Source organism: Trifolium pratense, linkage group LG1 (assembly GCF_020283565.1).
Source record: "Trifolium pratense cultivar HEN17-A07 linkage group LG1, ARS_RC_1.1, whole genome shotgun sequence".
Taxonomy (NCBI): Eukaryota; Viridiplantae; Streptophyta; class Magnoliopsida; order Fabales; family Fabaceae; genus Trifolium; species Trifolium pratense.
The window spans coordinates 517,416-541,637 of NC_060059.1; the positions used below are offsets into that span (position 1 = coordinate 517,416).

The 24,222-nt window shown below is 33.8% G+C and overlaps 3 protein-coding genes across 5 annotated transcripts; 2 read left to right on the forward strand and 1 right to left on the reverse strand.

Moving 5' to 3' along the window:
• Positions 1-2,777: 2,777 nt before the first annotated feature.
• Positions 2,778-5,173, forward strand: LOC123909235 (transcription factor stalky). Its single transcript, XM_045960039.1, has one exon. It carries the CDS (start codon positions 3,126-3,128, stop codon positions 4,701-4,703), a length of 1,578 nt encoding a protein of 525 aa, XP_045815995.1. The 5' UTR covers positions 2,778-3,125; the 3' UTR covers positions 4,704-5,173.
• Positions 5,174-6,734: 1,561 nt separating this feature from the next.
• On the forward strand, positions 6,735-10,903 carry LOC123883806 (probable plastid-lipid-associated protein 12, chloroplastic). 3 transcript variants are annotated; one of them, XM_045932744.1, is made up of 11 exons: positions 6,735-7,147; positions 7,233-7,289; positions 7,766-7,840; positions 8,708-8,827; positions 9,300-9,491; positions 9,636-9,719; positions 9,802-9,891; positions 9,994-10,047; positions 10,141-10,220; positions 10,373-10,480; positions 10,643-10,903. In XM_045932744.1, exons 1-11 carry the CDS (start codon positions 6,908-6,910, stop codon positions 10,722-10,724), a joined length of 1,182 nt encoding a protein of 393 aa, XP_045788700.1. In that variant the 5' UTR covers positions 6,735-6,907; the 3' UTR covers positions 10,725-10,903. The 3 variants fall into 3 exon arrangements, with proteins under 3 accessions (XP_045788700.1, XP_045788713.1, XP_045788708.1); XM_045932752.1 differs by lacking the exon at positions 8,708-8,827 and having other exon boundaries at positions 6,849-7,147; XM_045932757.1 differs by lacking the exons at positions 7,766-7,840; positions 8,708-8,827 and having other exon boundaries at positions 6,848-7,147.
• A 1,037-nt stretch (positions 10,904-11,940) lies between these two features.
• Positions 11,941-21,584, reverse strand: LOC123902686 (TBC1 domain family member 8B-like). The gene is made up of 18 exons (XM_045952470.1): positions 21,216-21,584; positions 20,672-20,741; positions 19,813-20,415; positions 19,542-19,727; positions 19,319-19,432; positions 18,413-18,471; positions 18,053-18,119; positions 17,885-17,936; positions 17,679-17,771; positions 17,485-17,568; positions 17,006-17,382; positions 15,802-15,863; positions 14,462-14,531; positions 13,873-13,953; positions 13,689-13,790; positions 12,885-13,009; positions 12,423-12,543; positions 11,941-12,314 (listed from the first exon to the last, which is right to left on the reverse strand). The coding sequence occupies exons 1-18, from the start codon at positions 21,263-21,265 to the stop codon at positions 12,213-12,215; spliced, it is 2,418 nt and encodes an 805-aa protein (XP_045808426.1). The 5' UTR covers positions 21,266-21,584; the 3' UTR covers positions 11,941-12,212.
• Positions 21,585-24,222: the final 2,638 nt, after the last annotated feature.

Genomic DNA, 24,222 nt, shown 5'->3' on the forward strand with positions numbered 1-24,222 from the left:
AATCCAAGTCACCAAAGTGGGTCCGTTTCTTCTTTACTTTTCGTTAGCTTAGTTCAAAATGTCCGATATTTTTGTACTAATAACGTCTCTGCCATTCTCCTTCTAATTCAAATTTTAAACTAACGGCTTTTTCTTTTAAACTTACCCAAATTACAATTAAATTTACCGTTTTATTAATTATTTATGGATTTTTTTTTATAAAAAAAAATTAATAATAATTAAAAATATTATTCACAAAATTTCCAAAATTAGGGAGATATCTATATCTATACTATACTCCATCCGTCTCATATTATAAGCAAAAAAATTCACTTTTTCATGTGCCAAATTATAAGAAAAAAAACTAACTTTTATCATTTTCAAGACAGACTTTTACTTAATTTACTCTCTCTCTTCTTTTTCTCATAATCAATAACCAATAAAAACTCTTTTTACATCTTCCCATGAAACTTATTTCAACAAAAACACAAAAAGTTATCATTGCAATTATCATATTTTACTTTTCTTAATAAGTGTGAAAATAATTTTTTTTGCTTATATTATGGGACGGAGGGAGTATATAAAGATGATACGTGGACTTTTCATAATACCAACAATACCCTTAATTTTTTTAATAACAATAAAAATCTTTTATTAATAAACTCATTATAACATAAGATACAACTTTTTTTTAGCAGCAAAAATATTTTATTAACAAACTCATCATAACATAGGGCATATATTTTTTAATTGGATATAAGTCAGACACATGCAGACGCGGAACGCGTTTGCCTGACCCGCTAGTTTCCAATAATTGGGGTTAAGATTATTCACCAAAAATAAATATTTATACACAAATATGCAAATGCATATGCGGTGAAATGACTACATTGTAATTAAACAAGATTAGTGATTACCAACATTATATTATGTATTCCGTAAAAAAAAAAAACATTATATTTTGTATGTACAGCCAAAATTTGAAGACTATAATGTTAGATAATTGTAATTGTCCACTGCATTTCTTCTTATTTTATATAAATGTTCTAAGATTTTTTCATCTTCAACGCTATCAAATGTACTCCTATAATTATTTGTGTATTTATCGAACAACCATTTGAAAATTGGGACAAATCTCAATAACACATTTGAAAAAATCATTAATTTAGAATAAAATGAGCAACTTATGTGGACTAATCTCTCTTGATTTTAATAAACTACAAATAAGTTGTTCAACCTTCAAGAGTTCTTCAAGAGTCCTCTGCTTAAAAGTTGAAACACACGGACATAAAAAAGCTACCTTTATATAATGTACAAACAAAGTAGTAATGTTTTAAAAGTTTAAATGCAATTTTTTATCCTCCTATTTTACTCAATTCGCAGTTTCAGCCCCTATTATTTTTTCACAATTTTCATCTTGTATTTTACTAAATTCACAAGTTTGGTTTCATACTTCATCTGAAAAAGCATAAGTGGCTTATATATATATATATATATATATATATATATATATATATATATATAGAGAGAGAGAGAGAGAGAGAGAGAGAAAATAATTTTACACATAAGTGTCAAACGCGAATGGCATGAAAGCGTGTTGATTGTCATAACACGTTTTCTCATGTTTGGTCACTTTGCTTGAAGCGGCTTTAAGAGCCGTTTGTCCCACGATAAAATCCCTTGTCTCAATCCCACAAGTGCAAAACACACCAGTCAGTCCACACAAGAATGATTCCCACCTGTCCAACCGTACACTAGAACATCCTCGGGTCTAAGCGTCGATCTCCCTTCTTGTGGGTCAGTCAAAAAGTTCACAGGCGCCTCTTTCTTCACAGATCCACGTGCGCAGTTAAAAATATCACAAAAATAACATGTCTGACAAAGTCATGCCTATATTTAAAACTTGGAAACTCCCTACGGTGAACTGCATGATCTCTAAATTAATCCAGACACGCTTTACGACAACAAACCTCATAACTAGGAAATAATGGAATCATGAGGCGGTATTTGAGAATAGTGAGATACTCTACCGGTGACATATGTTGCCCCAGCCCATCAATGAAGATAGTTAAGAGGAAATCTTGAGCATGAGATGCTTGCAAACACCCAAAAACTGTTTTCTATCTAGTTGTCATGTAAAAATTGACTTTCATATCCTGAACAATTTTACTAAAAAAGGTCACTCACCAAAGCATGTTGGGCTTTATGGGGGACAGTGTCCTTGCTAGTAAAACCGTTAAAGTCAAAAGCCAAAAGCATATTACGGAGACTATCAAAGACAATGTCAAAATCAGAGTCCATACCATATACTCTCTCCGTCCCAAAATATAAGCAAAAGTTGATCAACAAAAGTGGATGTATTTGTTCCAAATCTTTAACCAAATACATCAAGTTTCTTTGACTCACTTTTGCTTATATTTTGGGACGGAGGGAGTATTTCATTATCTCTCAATATGTGATCTTGCAATACCCAAGTTTGAGTCCTAGAAGACCTAAAAGAATACGAGACAACCTCAACTGCTGAGTACAAACCTAACCCTAATAATTTTTACAATTTTAGATTTTAATTTATATTTTCTTGAATAAAAAACATAAATATAAAATAATATTCAAATATTAAAAAAATCTCATTAATGGAAACCAATATTCAAATATAAGTGTGTGAAAAAAAAATAAAAAAAATAAAAGGATAAATGAGAATCGATCTTTAAGCATTGAATGACGTGTGTTGATAGCGCATCTAAAATCGTAACCGTCGATTTATTAGATGAAAATCTAGCCGCCCACTATATTCCTAATGCAATATATAAGTCTCTTCGGTTCGCACGCATGAAGAAACAAACAAGATCTTTCTTCATCTCCTTCAACGATAACCAACCACACACACTTTTCAATCAATCAATCAATAATAGTAAATCACAGATAATCAAAATCAGGGTTTCTCAATCTTATTCCTCTTGTGAAATCGCTCACAAAACGGTTTCACCCTTACTACCTTAATTCCCAAAAATACGATTTAGGGTTTCGAATCGGATCTGCCGATCAACAATTTTCTGATCGGCGTTAATTTTGTTTTTCTGTTAACTAATCATTCAAATTTCGAGAAATCTTTCGTCAGTTTTTATCTTGCGTAGGGTTTTGTAACGATGAACGATCAATCGAAGATGATGATGAATTTGAACCAGATGAATCAGCCTCAGATGATGAATCAAGTTCCGATGATGAATCAGCCTCAGGTAATTAACCAGTCTCAACCTCAGTTACTCTCTCACACACACAATCAAGGAATTAATCAGCAATCTCAGCCGCCACAGATGAAGATGATGAACCAGAATCAGCCTCCGACGATGAATCGTGGTGGTGGATATAATAAGGTTTGGTCTCAACAGCTACCTCTGGACCCTAACATGAAATTTCAGAACCCTAATATGAAACCTAATTTCCCTCCTTTGAAGCCTGGACGAAGTAATAATAATAATAATAACAATAACTGGAAGGGAAAGAAGGTTAGCGATAAGCGCAAAGACATTAGGAGAATGGAAAAACCTAATCAAAGTATTTCCATCGGTATTCCACCAAACAACAGTGGTGGTTACCAACCACCTACTCTTCATGAGTTGCAATCTCAGAATCGTTTAAAAGCTCGTAAGTTTTACCCTAAGAAGAAGTTTAATGCTAGATTTGCACCTTATGCGCCTAGGAATACGACTTCGTTTATTATTCGTGCCAAGAAATCTGGTGGTATTGCGTCGCTTGTGTCGCCTTGTCCTGTCACTCCGGCTGTGCTTCCCACGCCTATATTGTCTCCTTCGAGGGAGATGTTGGGAGACATGGCGAAGGAAGAGTGGGGTGTTGATGGATATGGGTCGATGAAGGGTTTGATTAGGCTTCGAGATAATCATGATGATGAAGATGAAGAGGATGGTGGTGGTGGGTCGAGTGAGAGTGACGTGGAGGAACATGTGGAGGTGGAAAGGAGGTTGGACCATGATTTGAGCAGGTTTGAGATGATATACCCAAATTATGGAGGTGGTGATTATAATAATGTCTTAGAGAATAGGGTAGATGATCAGGATTCTCACATAGCACAATTGGAGGAAGAGAATTTGACACTGAGGGAGCGCCTTTTCTTAATGGAGAGGGAGTTAGGTGATTTACGAAGGAGGATGCTGTTTCTTGAGAGGCAGAACCAGGCTGTGGAAGATGTCAATGAGGAAGTGGTGGAAAATGGGTCTGAAAATGAAAGTGATGGGGGATCTGATGTCCCTATTATGGGAATTGAGAACAATGTCGAGATGGTTGATTCAATGCTGGAAAGTGGGAGAAATGGAAGCATTGAGGCCAATGCTGCTGCTAAGTTAGACATTGATGGAGTTTCAGAAGCTGAAGGTGTAGATGATCTTTTTATGGAAGAGCCTGTTCCAAGTGAGGTGGTTTCAAATCTGGATGAGATCAAAGGTAATGAAATGGGAGGTAGCTTTGTGTTTAATGAAGTGAAGGACGAGAAGGATGAATTAGATACACAACAGTGTTTAACAGATGTTGTCGATAAAAAAGAGAGTGGTGAGAATGAAATGATCGATGGAATTGATGAACCAAAAACCCATGAAGCAGCAAATGAAAGTACAAATGGCTTAGTGAGTGAGAAGGATGAATGCAAGAGTCAGATAGTTGGGACAAGTTCAGAGACTGCCGGAGATGATGATTTGTCTGTTGCTCAGTAGCTGAAGCTGTTACTCAAGTAGGCTTTTGATGGGAAGGCTAGCGAGTGAATGCTACTACTTTTAATGCATACATTGGTGGTATTTGCAGACCCGTAGATTAGTAGTTTACCTTTATTTTGTCTCTTTTTTCTAATTGTATGGTTTGGTAAAATGAAAGATTAGGGAAGGGTTGTCTTCACAGTCACATCTCTTAGTTTTGGATATGTGACTGTAGCTGAGTTTCCTTCATTTGTCTTTTTTTTTTTTTTTTCCTTTTTCTTTCAGGGGCGGGGGTTTGGTTGCCTAGGTCTGTAGAAAATAGTAGGAGAGGTCCCTAAGTTTGCAGGTTCCTTTGTGTACAAGGGATTAAAGTGTATGTTAAAAATACTTAACTCAATGACATGTAAAGAACCTGTGAATTTGTAAGGAGAACTAATGACCACCATGTACTTTTTCTACTTTTAGTTAATTCATGAAATTGATTTTCTTTATTTTATTGTTCGTAGTTCTCTATATGATTGAATTTTGTCAGACTGCTGAATAGTTCTTTCTAGTGAGGAAAACTACCACAGTATTAATTATATATTTTGTCTAGTTATTTAAATATGCAGTATTTGTTGACTTAATTCAGATTTAAGTGGTATCTGATTATGCAATGTCCTTTTTTCCTTGCAAGTGCAAGTGAATGGAAGTCTTAGCATAACCATGGTACACAAATATGGGAGCTGCCATATTGACTTTGGTGTGAAACCTGGCTATTGCTCTTATAGTTTGGGAGCTTGAACTTCAACTTTGATTTAAAGCAGTATTTCTACCAGATCTTTCAAAGGAGTATCCAATTTCACAGTTTGACGTGGCAATTTTGTTGAGTTAAGCTGAATGATATACATGGGTTTGCACAGAAAACGATGCTGGAAAACAACTACCGCAGAGGAGAAAATGGAAGTGATTATTATGATGGTAACTGTTTTTTTTTTCTTCCTCTTTTCTCAAAGGATTCAACATGCTATTACAATGCACAGTGTTGTGTATTTGAAGAGAAGCCATGTGTTATTTATCTTTTGAATAGGTTGAACAGAAGGATCTTTTGATCTATTTTGCATCTAAAACTTTGGTCATCCGTGTGATCCTTTGTCTCAAGTCTGTTACACTTTTGTTATACTATCTACTCTAGCTTACATATGCCATTGTTTCCTATGTTTGCAGATGCTATTTGAGCTATTAGGTCAAGGGTGAAAAATACACCATTGTATAATACGTGGTTAACTTATTCCTCAGTTGATCTCATAATTAAATCTATTTGGTATTAGAGTTTGCAGTGGCAAGTATCCTTGATTTTTTGAACTGATTGCGGAATCCATAATAGCTGCTGCAGACCCAGTTAGGGTGGGATCCCTAGGCTTTTATTTTTGAGTCGAATGTAACATGATGCCATCCTATCAGGAGATGCTTGTAACTTTAAAGGCTCTCAAGCTTCTGACTTTACTTCTGTGTAGTTAATTTGAATGCTTTGCTTTAAATTCGTGCTTCTAATCATGTTTCTTTCGAGCATTCGATGTGTGAGAAGAATGTGGTGCCAGTTGACTGACAAATAGATTGTGCATTGGAAGCTCCTACTTTAGTGTGTCCAGTTTTTTTCTTTATGTATTGTAAAACAGTTCCCCCAAGACAAAATCAGATTGGGAGTCTACCTTGTATGGCTAGTAGATTCTTTGATAATTAATCACTGATAAATGATAGTTGATACATTGTAATAATACGGTTGTAAACAAAATTATTTTAATTTATTTTATTTATGTTGTGAATGAATGGCGCATAAGACTAATTTTTTTTTAATTGATATGTACAGATAATGTAATGTAAAGATCTTTTGTATTGTTATAACAATCCTAATCGTCGATGGGTCATTAAAAATATCATACTTTCATTTCAATCTTAAAATCTTACAAATTATGTATTGTTAGTGGTTATTTTCAACAGTACATCAGAATCAGAATTAATCCCAATTTCAATGAAAAAGCACAAAAATATTCCTTATGGATATATTGTGTGATGAATGAATGGCAATATAAGGTGATTTGTGGATGATGAAGCTTGAAAGTGGGACAGACAATATCTTGATATTTCTTCCTGTTTTGCCACGTATTTAATTCCATCTTGGCGCCATCCACACATACACATAACAGAAAAATAGAACTCACTCTTTCTTTCTCTCTGTAACAACAATGGCTCTCACTCTCAGAGTTGTGAATGTAAATAATAATATAGGGTTTCACTCATCATTTTCCCGTTCAACTTTTGTTTCTCCCAATCCCTCAAAATCTAGTAGTAGAGAATATAACAGCTTCGTGTTTCAGTGTTCTCAAGTTGAGCAACTATCAGTTACTGAATCTGAAAACTCACTCATCGAAGCACTTATCGGCATCCAAGGACGAGGACGTTCTACTTCTCCTCAGCAACTCAACGTCTCTCTGTCTCTCTTACTCTTTCTATCTTTCTTTCTTAATCTTTCATTTCATGTCATCTCAATTTGTTTCATTTCCTTTTCAGTCTATTGAGCGTGCTATTCAAGTCCTCGAAAGTTTAGGAGGGGGTGTTCCTGATCCGGTTCGTATCTCTCTCTGTAAACAACTTAATATTATTATTTGCGTCATTTTTCCTTGCCATTAAGAATGCCATTAAGAATTAGGTACTTAACCTTTTCTGTCAACATCAATAATTATTAGTAGTATTTTTCTAGTAGTTGGAACCAACCAAGCTAGTAGAGTCCTAGACAAGTAACTTTATTTGGTACCATGTTGTTTTCTAAGTAGATAAATCAATTAATGTCTTTGGTTTTGTGCTGGCCAAAACTCATTCTAAATGAATTCATTTTAGTTAAACTGGTTTATGTTTACAGATTCATAAAAGTGAGTTGAATAGTAAAATTGAGTGTAAAAATCAATTCTAAAAGCAAAATCAATTATATTATTAAAAAACATCCAAACATTTTAAAATCAATTCCACATCTAAAGATTTAATTTTAGCACAAAACGTGGAACTAAACATACATTAAGTCTGTGGCATGAAATTCTATTCTGCAGACAAACTCAAGTTTAATCGAGGGTCGCTGGCAGCTCATTTTCACTACAAGACCTGGAACAGCATCGCCCATTCAGGTTGTTAAACACATTTCCAAATGGTTTATTGACTTTCATTTATAATATTTTAGTTATTACCTAAATTTTACAACGATGCTATGAAAAACACACTAGTTTGGAATTTTGCTTACAAAAGAATATTTTAATTAGGTGGAGTTTCATTCACCACACCATAATATCAGCAAATGGAGACCTACTTTTCATTTGCCATGAGTTGCTTGCATTTGGACCCAATTCTGTAAATAAATGTTAAGAGTGACTATTTTGGAAAAAATGTAGTACTTCTTTTAAAATTTGTTTATTTTTCAGCAGTTCAAAGTAAAATTTCATTTCTTGTGAATGAACTATCTTATGAAGAGTTTCTTCCTCAGCAATATACCTCCTCACACCTAGCATTATTGAGCTTGGTGTGCCGATATAATATAGTGGAGCTTAGGTGTCTTTCTATAGAAATTCTTTTCAAACTCTATCTCTTTTCATGTAGGACTTCAGTTTTTCTCAATGTTATATTTGATTCTTTGAAAGAATAATTTATACAGTAATTATGACAACCATAAGGTTGTCTCTTGAATGACACAGGACAAATTGTTAGTCTTCATGATAGTACTAATATAATCTTTTCTTAAATCCCTAATGGAAAGCTGCATATATTACTATATATTTTTTGAAGACTCGGTATCCGGCCTAAGGACCGACTAAAAGCTGCATATATATTATGTTTCTAAGTCAAGTCCATTCTGTAAATTTAGGCATGTTGAACTGAAATTTACGTCAAACTGATATTGGCTACCTACCAGAAAAAGTGTCGCTGACCTGTTCAAGACATACCCCATAAATTGCTTAATGATATGACTCAAAATATGGTATTCTATATTGCTCTTTCAGAGAACATTTGTTGGGGTTGATTTTTTTAGTGTATTTCAAGAGGTTTATCTTCGAACGAATGATCCACGTGTAAGCAATATTGTGTCATTTTCTGATGCCATTGGTGAGCTCAAAGTGGAGGTAATACTAAATAAGTTCAACTGAAGATATCATATATTTAATACACATTTCTATGTTCAATTCAACTTTTTTTGGTAGTAGTAGTACTAGGTGAGACAGAGTTTTTAGTTTAAGAGGCTTTGTCAATAGTCAATATTGTGAAATAAATTATCCCAAATAGATTTTAAGGTTGGCTTTCTCTTCGCAATTTTTTATAAGTGTTGTTCACAACTACGGCTAATTTACTTGCTATGTGGTTCTAAACAATCAGGAGTTAATATGGATAAATTTCAGGCTTTCTTTTGTATCTTTGCGTCGCGTATAGCATGGTAATTGAATTTCCTTTGTGTCTGTGCTTGTCATACAAAAAACATGAAAATTTGGTTTCTGAAAGTGTCAAGTGACATTTGATTTATTTGCTGATCCAATCTAGCGGGACAAAGACTTGGCTGTTGCTCTTTTGTTCTTATATTCATGTCTTTCAATTTGACAGGCAGCAGCATCCATTGGAGATGGAAAAAGAATCCTTTTTAGGTTTGACAGAGCTGCCTTTTCATTTAAATTTCTTCCATTTAAAGTTCCATATCCAGTTCCATTTAAGCTACTTGGAGATGAAGCAAAGGGTTGGTTAGACACCACATACTTATCGCATTCAGGAAACCTTCGCATTTCAAGAGGAAATAAGGTGATTAGGCATTTTCAATATAAGCATTATCTTAATAGTCTTTTGTTCCTTTCCTCATGGAAAAGGATAGATCATCTAGCACATGAAAGTATTTTTTATAAAAACTTGTTTCCAAGACTTATCAGCAGCATATATATAGTGCAGGGAACCACATTTGTGCTGCAGAAGCAAACTGAACCAAAGCAGAAGTTATTAACAGCAATTTCATCGGGGGTGGGTGTTAGAGAGGTAAGGGTGCTGTTTTTCTTTTCAATAAACGTAACTGGAATATTTTCATTGTCACTATTTTTCACATCCTTAATTCCAACAGGAAATAGATAAACTCATTTCCTTAAATAAGAATTCTGGGGAAGAACCTGAACTAGAAGAGGGCGAGTGGCAGATGATATGGAATTCACAGGTAGATTTTGAAATACAAATGAGAAGTTCCAACTAATGTTATTTTGATTCATTTGAAGTTAACTGTTTTGGGAAATAAACGTAAACACCTTATTCTCTACAGACTGTGACGGATAGTTGGTTAGAGAATGCTGCCAATGGTCTGATGGGAAAGCAGGTATCAGGTTCATCTTGTACATTACTTCAATTGCCAATTTGCAACCAATGTTGCCTCACATTTTCAGTTTGTGCATTACAATGATTGTTACAGATTGTTGGGAAGAATGGAGGAATAAAGTATGTGGTTGATATCTTGCTTGGGCTGAAGTTCTCCATGACTGGAACATTTGTGTAAGTTTCCATCGTTTTAAAGTTCACCGATGTTCAAGGGAGGGTCCTTTACGAACATAATAAATGCGTATACGTTTCTCCAGTCTCTGTCGGAAATATATATCAACTGGACTTGATGTTTCTTGCATCTTGTTTTGTCCAAAAATTGACAGAAAAAGTGCCCCTAAAGTGTACGAGGTTACAATGGACGATGCAGCCATAATTGGTGGCCCATTTGGATATCCCCTAGAATTTGGCAAGAAGTTCATCTTGGAGATTCTGTAAGATGACATATCTTCTAAGAAATCATGTTCTCTCTTAATTAATACATCCAGTATATATGTAGTATTGGATTTGCTGCTCAATATAGTAGATTTTGTATGCTTAAGGATTTTCTCTTTCTTATATCCTTAACTAATTAGTTGAACCTTCTTCCTTTGCAGATTCAGTGACAATAAGGTCAGAATTAGCCGGGGAGACAATGGAATTATTTTCGTACATAGTCGCACAAATGCATTGCGGTGATTTATTTTGTTTTGTTTTGTGGGTGAAGATTTGATATCAATTGTGTATTTAACCATCATTCCTGTCAACTAAAGACCATTGCTAGCTAAATGAGAACTATAAATACAACATGGAAGTTCTATTTATCAGCTTCCATTTTTAGCTGTGTTATTATGAATGAAAGAAAGGCCATGCTATTATATTTTGCACGTTTTAGGGTTTTTTTTTATAATAATAATAATAATAATAATAATAATAATAATAATATGAATTTAATTTTCATGCAATGTTAAAAACTTAATTAGTAAGCGACACCGATTAAAATAGCCTGATCTGATAACACATATCAATTTGTATAGCCTTACTAGCCTCTCCATTGCCCCCAGCTATCATGCTAGATTTTTCATTGCACCACTTTATTATTGACTTTAAGCCACTGTGTTTGAAAACAAGAATAAAAACAATATTAAAACAAGAATTGACATGATTTGGTCAATTTCACAATATTTTTTTTGTCAAAAGCAACAAAAAAAATTTACTGTAAAAAAAGTGAGAGTTTCATGACATAATTAAGATTTTAATAGTTATAGTTTAAATAGTAAAGAATTTGAACCCCTAAACAAATAGTCATCATGAATTTTCATATCTTATTCTTGATTAAATAAATTCGGTTGAGAGAAAAAAAAAATCTCTACAAAAATTAATCACCATTAAACAATAGTGAAAACTTTGTACATCTAGTATTGGAAGACTTGGTTGGACTTTTGAACATATTCATTACCAAGTGTCCCAATATAATTGTCAGTTGTCACAAAAAAGTCTCCCAACATGATGTTTTTCTTTCACGAAGTCTCCCAATATAATGTTTGTAGGGAAAAAAAAATCAATTAACGTTGTTTAAGACTAAAGAGCAATCTCATACACATATAAGTACCATATTTACATGAGTATTATGAAAATTTCCTTAATAAATATTATGAAAATATTTACATGTTTAAATATTTTTATCAAAAGTCTTCGTATTACATAAAATGTAAATATTTTCCATCCCCTTATACTTCTTTAACACATTAATTTTTTTCGACAGTGGGACATATATGTTTTCCACCATTTGTTTAATCATAATAAACAAATTAAAACACTTTCTCTTCATCATTTTGTCTCTAATTTGTTGTTTTACTTTTTCATTGTCATTTCCATTAAAAAATTATCTACTTAATCTACCTTTTCCATTACCTTTAGGAATTTCATTTTTTATCCTCATTTTTATATATAATAACTGTGCAAAACACATTATATGACCTGTATAGAACAATAAAGGTGAGATGCATCACAATTCGTACACTTACTTTCCAATACTATTATTATTCTATGACATACGATAAAGAACAAACAATTAATGAAATATATGAAAATATATGTTCGCCCAGAACAAAAATTTCAGCCAGGGAACTCATTTCTTGCTCCTCAAACCGTCTGGGGAAGTAAAGAGAAATGTATTGATTGATACTATCTTGTTTCCACCTCATCCTGTACTTTAAGGCCATTTCCCTCTTGTTGACTTACGGGACTTTCAACCTCAGCTGGTTCATCCACATTAGCAGGTTTACCCTATTCAAAGTTAACAAATAAGGTTTTCAGTCACAACAAAGTAACCATGGAAAAAGAATAATAACTAATAAAAACATTGAATCTTCCGCAATGGCTTTTGAAACTAACCTTGTTTCGATCACGCCATCCAAGTCCAAATGGACGAGAAAGCAAACTTATCCTCCTAGGAGGGATATCTGTCGTAGGCTCTTGGTTGTTTCTAGATCCTGGAGATTCTGGCTGTGAAGATCTATAAAGCAACAAGGTATAAAGTCAAGATCATCTATAGAGGGCTTTGAGCATAAACAAGCATAAACAATATAGACTAGTTATTTTTCTTTTCCTTTCCGATATTTATCCAGCAACTATAGGCATTTTTATGAAATAGAAAAAGAAATTGACATTAATATTTTTGGGTACTCAACCATGGGTTTAGAGCACGGTTTAACTACTATTGTGGTGCTTCCTAGATGCTGAATGTCGTTGGAGGTGATTTTAACTTCAAAGAATAAATCTAAAGCTAGACCGTTAAAAAAAGCTGCGGGTGCACATGCATTAAAGAATCAAATATTTCAAACACTTGAAACATACCGTGGAGATGGTTGCAGTTTAGTCTGGCCAGACTGATACTGCAATGTAGCTTCCAGCATAGATTCTGCCATAACTGCTCTCTTCTCCATTTCTGCAAGTGCAACAGTTGCTTCTTCATACTTTTCCTGCAAAACAAAAATATTTGATGGATGATAGTCAGATGTTACAGTTCGAAAAATCACCAGTGTTATGATTGAAATATAATTTAGCAGTACAAGGCAGCATGAAGTATTATCAGGGAAATGACATAATGTGGATAAGCATAGAGATTTATAAATACTAGTATTTAGAACAAGGCAACTCAGTTGATATTAAAGGAAGCTAATTAGGTATGTCAAATATGACGCATCCACCAACACACCGAAGAAAAGTGTGATGACATAATTTGCTATTATCCAGCATTCAAAGGTTACAAAAGAAACATCAATTTGGCTCAAAATTTTGCCCTTAATGTAGGGATTCAAGTACAACATTTGGCAGGATATTTGTGAAATTGATGCCACACCACTACAATACAATGACACCCAAAGAAATGAATGGCTTTTTGAGAAATAATGATGCTACAAGACACATCATCTAACAAGTAAAACTCCTACACTCCTAACAAATGCCAACTGGATGTTAAACGTACAAAATGAACGACAAAACCAATGTATACTATCCAAACTAAAGCTCAAAACTGATTTGATATTAACCTGAAAGCACCACATCTTATCAAAGACAAGTCTTGAATTGATAAGCTTTCAACTGAGGTAGAAACTAATGGAATAGAATGGCAATAATATATGAAAGAGAAAAGCTAACCTGAAGCACTTGGGAAGCATATCTTTGTGCAGTTGCATCTTGCTCAGTAAACCTGCGAGCATCTTCTGTCACCTTTTGTTCTTGCTCCACTCGCATCAAGACCTATCAGAAATAAATTCTTACTTTGACAGTGACACAACCTATTTTACCCAAAGAAAGTATAAATTATGAGTAAAAAGGAAACCTGAAGCATTGCAGTTTCCTGTTCTTGTTTATCAGAAAGTGTTTGTCGAAGCTCAGCAACCTCTTCTTCAAGTTGCTCTACCTAGAGATGATAAGAATTTACACATAAGCTTCATAAAGAACAATATTAGAGCTCAGACTGCAAGACGGCTAATGTAACTACTACTCCCTCTAATCCTTAATATAAGAATTGAGTAACTATTGGTTTATAATATAGACCAAATACATTAGTTACTCAACGAATCTAAAAAATAATATTTTTCTTATATTAAGGACTAGAGGGAGTAATTGGGTTCAAAAAGAATTATTTAACTATATAAGCACTACAGCCCACTTAAACTAATTTGTATCCTGGATAGTGCCGGCCGGTGCTTTGCAAGTGGTAGGTATACCAAGAAAATATAGAACATGCAAAAAGTGGATAAAGCAATATTATGAATAACAGCGTAGCATACAATTATAATAAAAAAACACCAATTTTGGCATATTTGTGCATCATACAAGACAATAATCAATGATCATATTTGCCACAGCCACAGGTCTAGCAATAATCACCCACTGAGAATTGGACAAACTGACAAGTGCCGTACCTTGGCGCTTAGTTGCCGCCTATTGTCCTGCTTAACCATTTCCATTAACGCCGTTTCAAGCTCCTCTGCTCTGATAAAAGGGAAGAAATTTAAAGGCATAAGCAAAAAGTGGGGGAAAAAACCTCTTGTAATTTCAGTGGAAAAAGGACAATAAGTATCAAAGACCAATGGACACTCTTTATTATAAAGGAGAATACATTAACCACATTAATCTATTATTATGTATGCAGTATTAATCACTTTAGTGGGTATCCACTAAAGAAAGAAGACTCCTACACCAATAACCATGCCCAAGCTCTTCAAATGTAAAAAATACAATAATTACGGATTTTAACTTCTCCCCTGCGCAATAAATCAACATTTGTGTTACATCAGATAAGACTGTAGGAATTTAAGATTTGTCCACTCACCATTCTTTAGTCTGGAGTCCAGCCTGCCAAGCCTAAGTCTATAGCGTAATAAAATGTAAAAGATGCAATAATTTGTATAGTAAAATTACAGATTTTAACTTCTCCCCTGCGCAATAAATCAACATTTGTGTTACATCAGATAAGACTATAGGACTCCAAGATTTGTCCACTCACCATTCTTTAGTCTGGAGTCCAGACTGCCAAGCCTAAGTCTATAGCGTAATAATGGAAGTAATCAATTCAAAATTTAGAACACTCACAGAAAAAATACACATGACCGTGGAGTTCCCGTTTCTAGGCCAAGTGACACCATGGTTCGAGTGTAAGAAATAAAGAGAGGAATGATAAGGGTATGACAGGAATTGGAGTGGAGGAATCTGTCAGGGAAGAAACTAATAGAATGGACAGCAACCAATTAGGCAAGAGGAAAGTATGGAAACCTTGTGGAGTCCAGGGAATATGAAGGAAGGAATAGAACCATAAGAGGGATGAATTTGTAAGGGAATTCTGGGAGGCTTAGGCCTAGGGGCAGAGTTTTAGACTTCTTATTAGAGAACAATATAAGATAGGGTAGAAATTGCCTTGGAAACATAGACTACCTCTTTTGAATTGTTTGGATAGGAATTGCCTTGTAACAATAGACTACCTATTTCCTTAGTTTATGTGTGAATTCTGCATTCTCTATAGTCTGTGTAATTCTGTTTCCATTGGAAACATATTCCCCCATCAATAAAAGTCAGTTTCTACAATTAGATTGTATTTTGGTACCAGTTTCTAACACATTCCTGGTTCTCCTATACCTTTATTTTCTTTCATACATTTGTTTTCCATTGATACTGTACTTGGAGCTTGCTCCTAGTTATTCCCATCTAATTGTCTGATTAAAAAAATCAATTCTTACCAAAGAGTCAATGTGTTTTGTTTAAGTACCTGAGAATAGCCGATCTTTTTTCCTCTAATAATCTGCAAAGTTCAACTTTCAGCCATGCAATCTGCACAGAGCGAGCAACATAAGATCAATACTATATTAGGTCGTGCTTAGTTGCTTTCTTTTCATTAGATTGACGATTATGAAGGTTAGACTTCTGGGTCCAGGCAATAAGAAAAACTTAATCATGCATGTATATCTTCGACACCTTAATTAATTAATCATTTTTAACAAAGATAAGAATAAAACAAGGTAGAGAGTCATTTATGAATTTTAGAAGTATAATTGCAATCAGTGACTAAGTTATTTAAAAAAATAGAAAAAAATCAAATACAATTTATTCCTTATTTTAAGTTAGCGACTTCGTGTTACTAGGAAAGATTTCACGAGGGGGGAAAATCATTATCATTCTCATCCTGTTTAAGGAGTGTATCTGTAACCATACAAGCCTAAATAAAATCATTGTGCATTGAAATCATCCTTTCATAAGTGCGTCACATTATGCAGGAAATTTTCGTCCTTCCACTATCTGTTTTTTTCATTTGGTAGATGAGCATTCATTCATCTAAAAGTCAAATTCCTAACCTTTTTTATAGGAAAGAAAATTGAAAAAACCTCATAGTCTCAAACAATTCATCTTCACATAGTCCTAGTTTTCTGATATACATTTGTTGTACAAATGTACAATCCTTCTAAAATTAGATTTTCAAAGTAAGAAAGGTTGTGGTGATAATTAACTGAACTGAGTGCTATACAGTAAAACAAAACTAACATCTTACACCAATGTCATATGGAACACAATATCCCATGTCATTAGACAAATTGTGTATTTAACAATGATGTACCAAAACACTGCCCAACTCTGATAAATTGCAGAGGCATTGAATTACCAATAGATACCAAAAGCATTTTGCAAATGTTTATCAAGGTATAAAATTGAGTGAAGGACCGGTAGAGGACAACAATTATCCTCAGCGGACACTACCTGTACTTTAACTATATGAAAACTTGTCGTTAACGGTTCATTTGAGATAAATGGACTCATTGGTGAATCCTCATGAACATACATAAAACTGTTTTTTAAACTTTCTGTCTTGGTAATTTGAGAATGTGATTAATTGTCAAGATAACAATAAAATGCATCATTTAACTTCAATGTTCTAACAACAGGAGTGGGGTGTGGATAAAAGGAAAGACAGAATTAACCTGCTCTGAAAGATCTGGAGCTGAATCTATCTCACCCTCTCCAGTTAAACTAATCAAAATTTCATCTGCATTAGTAGATCCAGATTCTGAACGGGATAAATTCCCAAGTACTGGCACATTATTCGATTGCTCAAATAGCTTTGATACGAGACCCTTAGCATCCCTCAAAGCTTTAAGCCCTTTTGATCTTTCTTCAATTGCAGCTATTACAGCTGGTCTATGTTTATTCCTCAGCTGCTGCAATCGAACTTCATTTATATTTTGGTAACCCATGCAAGCTGTCAATACAAGCTGACTGCTATCAAATGTGGAGCCGGCTAATGACTGAAGTAAAGTTACTGCATCTCCAGCATCCTTTGTTGTTACCAGTGCTGGACCTACAGGACACAGTGCAATTACGTCTCGTGACAATATGGATAACTTAAGCTTAAGCATCTAGTTTACTTTCCCAATAAACAACAAATATTTTCAGCCAGTACCATATAGCTCCATTAAAGCAACTGCAGTTCTAAATAGCATGACTCGGTTTCCTTCAAAAAGAAGCACATCCCACACTCGAAGAACTGAAGTACACATAAGTACAATAAATCAGGAGGAAGCTTAGGCTATAGAAAACAAATGCTCATTATAAGACTAAGCTACAATATTCAATAGATAAAACATAAAACCTGACCACTTTCCCAAGGAAGCATGTTCACAAAAATGGAAAGAAACCATGGTCCGGTAACCCATGCAACTTGCACTCCCAGATAATCTAGATGATTGGCTGCAAAAGAAGCACAGAGAAAAAAAAAATTAACAATTAAGGAAGGTACACTACAAAACAAACTTCACTTTGTGAGTTCAAAGACATAAAAAAGATTTAAAACGTATACAAACCCAATTTGGGAAACCTCTCCCGCACCAACTCTTCAAAAACAAGTTGATCCACCTGATAAAATATGTATTTGAATATATGTAAAAAATTCAAACAATGCAATTTAATTTACTCCAAAAATAAAAATAAAAATAAAAAATTTACTCAAATATCTTTATAAGAATAAATACCTGAGACTCTATCATATCCTCTGAATAATAGCCATCAAAATAATCATCTAAAATGCCCATTAAAGTCCTGGCAAAAAATCATAGCGATATAAAATTAGTTCAAATTTGCAATATGAAAGATGCTGCATAATTATGGTGCCATTCCTTCATGACATCGGTACTCATTAAATACATGACCATTTTAAATGATGAAGCCATATTGGCACGTCTTGTGCTAATAGACTATTTTTATATATATATATATATCTCATTTTGGCTTGTTCAAAAAAAAAATGATGAAGCCATATCTACAGTCTATACTTTGAAAAAGTGCACATATTGAGTATATACTCTAGAAATCTAAGGAAGATGAAGACCTACCAAAAGGCATTTTCCTCAGGCATCAAAAGCAGCAATAAGCCAGCAAAAAAATTCATGGCCTGCAATTTGAATTATCCCAAAAAGCTAATTCAATAGGTTATAGAAGTCAAGAACATATGACTGTCCATGTGATGAGGCATACAATAAATTCTGGCTTAAATTATTTCATTATCCATGTTGTGGTACAGATCATTAATATTCATGAATCAAAGATATTAAAGGTGTCCGTGAGGCATTGATTATGAATCTTTGCACCTTCAGCCAGGCATGCAGGAGTAAGACAGCATCTTAAGACAATGCAGGAATAATAAAGCATCGTATTCTTCAAATCAATTACAATTTCAATACGATGTAGGAGTAAGACATCATCTCAAATATATGAACCATTCTAATCATGCTCTGTACATATTTCAAGCTCAAAGATCTTTCACATGAAAATGTTGCTATAGATATAAACTATAAACAATTTCTGCACCACAGTGATACAGGTTATGCCACAGTGGTACAGATCGTCTTCAACTAATTATAATATCATCTTGGGAAACACGGTGGTCAAAAGTCCAAACTACCTCAACAAAGATCTATAATTCATTTTGTGCCTGTGAATCAATATGTGGTTGATGTTTACTTCCCAAATAGAAAATACAGATCTGGCAGGCTTTTAAAGCTCTTTTTATCAATTGTTTTTGGATTCCTTGGCCTATAACTTGAAGGTCACAAAATTCTGGCCACCAGTTATTTAAAGAAAAAAATAGTATAACATGATTATATGTGAACAAATATTTATCCAGACACCTTATTAGATTGTTTGACAGATAGATTTTTCAAGCAAAATCCATCGGAACCACCGGGAAAAACTTCTGTTAAAATACTTAAATACATTAAATTATTTTCAGAAGCAGAGACCTGACAGTAACCAACAGAGGGATTATGTCGAGCATATGCAGTAAGTAACCGTCTCAAAGCATTTCTACCATCCTCATCCAAAGCAGGATGACCAGGAAATGTCCGCGGTAGATCCTACACAAACAAGCAACAATTGATGACTTTCGACAATATCTTATTCTAGTGTCGTAAAGTTAATATCACAGCATCATGAGCAACGAAGTTAGGTGTCACAGGTAAGGACCTTCTCAATTTGTCCTTTCCATTTTTCTGGTACATGTATGAACTCTCCATTTGTTTTCCCATCACTGTCATCTAATTGCGTGTTTTGATGATTAGTTTTAATTTTACAATCACCATTGGAGGCTAGTAGATCCTGATAATACTTCTCTATCCGCCTTTCTTTGACACCCACAAAAGCTTGCCAGAGCTGAAGCAAAAGAACAAACAAGGGTAGCTCACCAAAAATAAAAACACTTCACAAGAAATGGATGTCTCATGTATATATAGGTTACCTCTCCCCTCAGTGCCATTGGCACTCCCCCACGAACAAGAACTTCCAACTCTTCTTTCCAAGGAGACGAATCCTCTAGCGGTGCAGCGTCAGCAGCAATACCATTTGCAGAGGTACTCAAGCCATCAACAAGAGGAGTATCTGGACTAGGATCAGACCTTTCAACATCATAGAACTCCTCATCAGAGTCTTCCTCAGTTTCAGTAATCTGCTCATCTTTAGACACACCTTTCTTATTTTTTTCGTCTTTTACTGACACAGCTTTCTTCTTTACACGAGTGCTCATCATATCCTCAATAGTATGAAGAGACGATCTTATGGTTGACCATAACTGGACTCTATGAATTCTTGTCTCCTCAGGTGTCGGTAACTCCTCCTTTTGACTACCATTTTCAGCTGGACTACCAGGCGTCTGGTCGCTTGCCCGATGTCCATCAACCCCATTCTCCGAGCTGGCATCGGCTTCTTTCCCGGCAGCTTCATCACCAGAAACCTTCTCATCTTCCACCACAGCTGATCCATTTGTGTTCAATTCAGAAGACTCCGTCTCCGCCTGTCTCTCTAAAAACGATTTCCACCGCTCTGACCTTTCCTCTTCTTCCTCCTGAAATCACAATTGAGTAAGTTTTAAACTCAAAACAACTGCCAGACTAGACTAGAATATTACACATTTTCCACTTTGAGAAAGTTAAGAAAAACAATTAGCACCAACATGTAACACACATATATATATATATATATATATATATATATATATATATATATATATCCAAAAATAAGATCATAAAGTTAAATTTCCTTCACATTATTCTCTTATTCTTTCCCCTAAAACAAAAGAAGAATAAGCAACATGACAAGACCTTGTATATGTTGGCGTATTCGCGGTATCTCTGCAAGTGCTGAGGTCGCACAGTAAAACCATAGGCATCCCTGTCAACACCAAAATACACATTATTAATTTCCAAAAATACAATTACATGTAGATAAAACACAAGAAAAAATTACCAAATGCAGATTAACACGGGAAAATGAAGAACTAATAGAATTGAAATCGATCAAAACAAAAATTAAAAACATTAAACAACAAACTGAAACAAAATCAAACACCGAAGCAAAAGGCACTTAACATTTCGCACAAAACACACTCACGCAACATTGCCTCATTCTCAATAATCAATCAATCATTTCTAAGTAAATGAAGAAACGAAACATTGAACACTAACTGACACTGAATTGAGCGAGATCGAACTTAATAATAATAATAATAATTTGATTATTAACGGAGCGGTTACAGAACAAATAAAGTAAAACCCTCAACCCTAAGACTTTTTTGAAAAGAAACGGAAGAGAAATCGATGATGAAGTAGAAATTGATGGATCTAGAAGAGAGAGTGAAGTGAATACCTCTTGTGATCGAAGGTGATAACAGGATTTGAAGCTTTGCGAGTCTTCATTTTTGGATCGGAAGAGACGAAGAAATAGTGTTGAAAATAAGAAGATCTCGTTTTACTTGATTTTCTTCTTCTTCTTCTTCTTCCGCAACTGAATTTTGGTTATGTGTGCGTTTTCGTAGTAGAAGCTAGTAAGAGTAGAGAGAGAGAAATAGTGTGTGGGAGAGAGCACATGCACACTAGGCGGTGAGAGAGAGAGAGAGAGAGAGAGAGAGAGAGAGAAAATGGCGTCACGTTATTAAAAACATGTGCTGCGTGATGGCTTCACGGAATGCCAAAAGCTAAAAAGTTGGTTTCGTTTCCTCAATTTCTACTTTTCATCAACAGTCAACATGCCTTTTTTCCATTATCATATTTTTTTTCTTAATTAATCACCTTAGAATATTTTTGTAAATTTGTCTTTTACTCTTCATTTAACAATTCAATTAATTCTATTTTCTACGTTTAGTACTATGGTAGTAAGAATATTGACATTTAAATCATATAGGAAATATCTTATCTATCCATTAAAAAAAAATCTTATCTCATAAATTTATTTATGTATTACTGTAGTCAATCAAATAAAAAATATAGTATCGCTAGAGATTCAGATACTCCGTATTTTTGGCTGGTTTCTGATGATTTTGGAAACACCGCAACTTGATGTGTCTAAATAATGAGACTTGATCTTTAAGTTGGCTTTCCTTTAACATTTGAGTTATGGTCAAAACCTTCAAAAGTTGTTTCTACCCCACTTCTAACGAATAATTAGTTGAAAGTTATATCAATTGAAACCACAATAATTATTTGGGTCTTGCTAATATGTGCCCTAAGGGCACGTGCTAAGGAGCTTTAAATGAAAGTTTTGTATTGGAAAAAACAAGATTTTGACTTCGTAAAAGTTGAATGCATAACTTTTAAGATAAAATTACTGTATGAAGTATCTTAAAATGTGCCCTTACGACACATGTTAGTTTTTTCCTAACTATTTATGTGTCATCCTTAATGTGGATGAAAGTTGGCTCGATTCTCCCGTTCAATTTGAATTTGGTAGTATTATTATAAACATCTTCGATCACTATCTTGTAGGCTTATCAAGTTTCATTCAAATGTCATCTTACATTTTGCTAGTTGGACCGTATGCTATCTGCGAGGGCCTCTTGTTGGCCAAAAACATGATTATTGATGAATTTGTCCGCTACTAAATGTTGTCTTGGTCCAAGATATAAAAGAGATATTATATCAAACCGATGTTTTTCTTTATCACACACTTGACACTTACAAAGATGAATCAATATGTGCAGATTTTTCTTCGTTAAATTTGGAGTCTCCTCAGATGCCGACTTAATGCTTCTTCTCCAGACGTTTGTGATCTTAAAAACAACACGATGAAAACACATTTTCTTCATGAATAGTTTTTCTTTTTAATTTGTGTTTTCTTTATTTTTTTAGCTTCCTTACAAACAAAAGGAAAAAGAGCCAAAGTATGTTAAAGTATCTAAATTTTTTTGTATTAATTAGTATAATAAATATAATTTTTTTTGTTGACATAAATTGGATATCCTTCACGCACAATTGTAAAATTTTTTCTCTCATTTCACCAAAAAAATAAAAAATCTCTCGAGTCTTATGAGAACCAAATGGATTGCAACTCATCTAAGAATTTTAATACTACTGCATACTCAAGTCGGAGATTGAATTCAAGACTTTATAGTTAAGTTAGAAGAAACTCATGTTATCTCATATAAATGTTATTGGATAAATCCATACAGACAAAGTGGTTGGACGAAGTTCAAATACTAATTATAAAGTCTTACCTAATAATTTTAATATTTTTATCGATTGAGTTAAAATTTATCGACATAAATTGAATTTTTATATAACTAAGAATGTGTTTGGTTTTGTGAAAAAAAGGTAGAAAGAAAAAAATTACGGAAATTGATGAATGAACTTCAAAACCAAACAAAGCTTAAATGTACGAGCTTAAAAAAATAAATTCATTCATTAAATTCCTTAAAAGTAATTAAATTCGTGTAATTATTTTTTGAGACAAAATAAGAGTACACTTTGTCTTTGTGCTTTTTAACCCCCAAAAAGTGTGGTTGATTCAGATTCAGGTGGACCCGCCAATTATACACTGTCCTGCTTTCAACACCGACACAAAATTACACATCCCTGGTCGTAATAAATTCTCAATAAACTTCTTTTTCTTGGTAAAAAAGTTGCAAAAAATTCGAAAATAATTACTGAAATTTACTGTGCAAAGATTGTACCTGTTGAACTAGTAATGTACTAACAAAAAAAAAAAAGTTCAATTAATAATATCATACTACGAGGACTCATATTTGATTCTTCTTGTTGTCTTGAAAAGCTTGTTGGTTACTGGTTATTGGTTAGGAATATGCACAAACTAGTAATGTAAAAAAAAAAAATCAACTAATAATATTTGGGTCTTGCTAACGAATGCCCCGGGGTACTCTTTAAGCATTCCATTTAAAAAACTTTTTATTCAAAAAGTTAAACACTACAATTTTCAATGCGTAGACTTTACGCATTCCGATAAAAATTCTATAAAAAACTTACTATTTAAGACTTAAAGAGTGCCCCGGAGGCACTATTTAGCATTTGCCATAATATTTTAGTAGGACTTACATTTAATTTTGTTTTTAGAGAAATGTTATTATCAAATTCTCTAATCTAGCTAGTTAGTTCTTCAAAACTTAATTTTTCTCTAATCTAGCTAGTTAGTTCTTCGTACCCAAATTATCTACATCTACATTTTAACTAATAGAAAAATCATAATATTACACTGAGGCATGGGGGTTATAACGAGTAATGATTGGGTTAGACAAAAAACAATTTTTAAATCTAATTGCATATCATCAAGTAGATAATTGTTAACATAGTTTATAAATTAATATATCAAAATAGCATCCTCTTCGAAATATAACAAAATAGAATCACATATTATTTTATTTTTT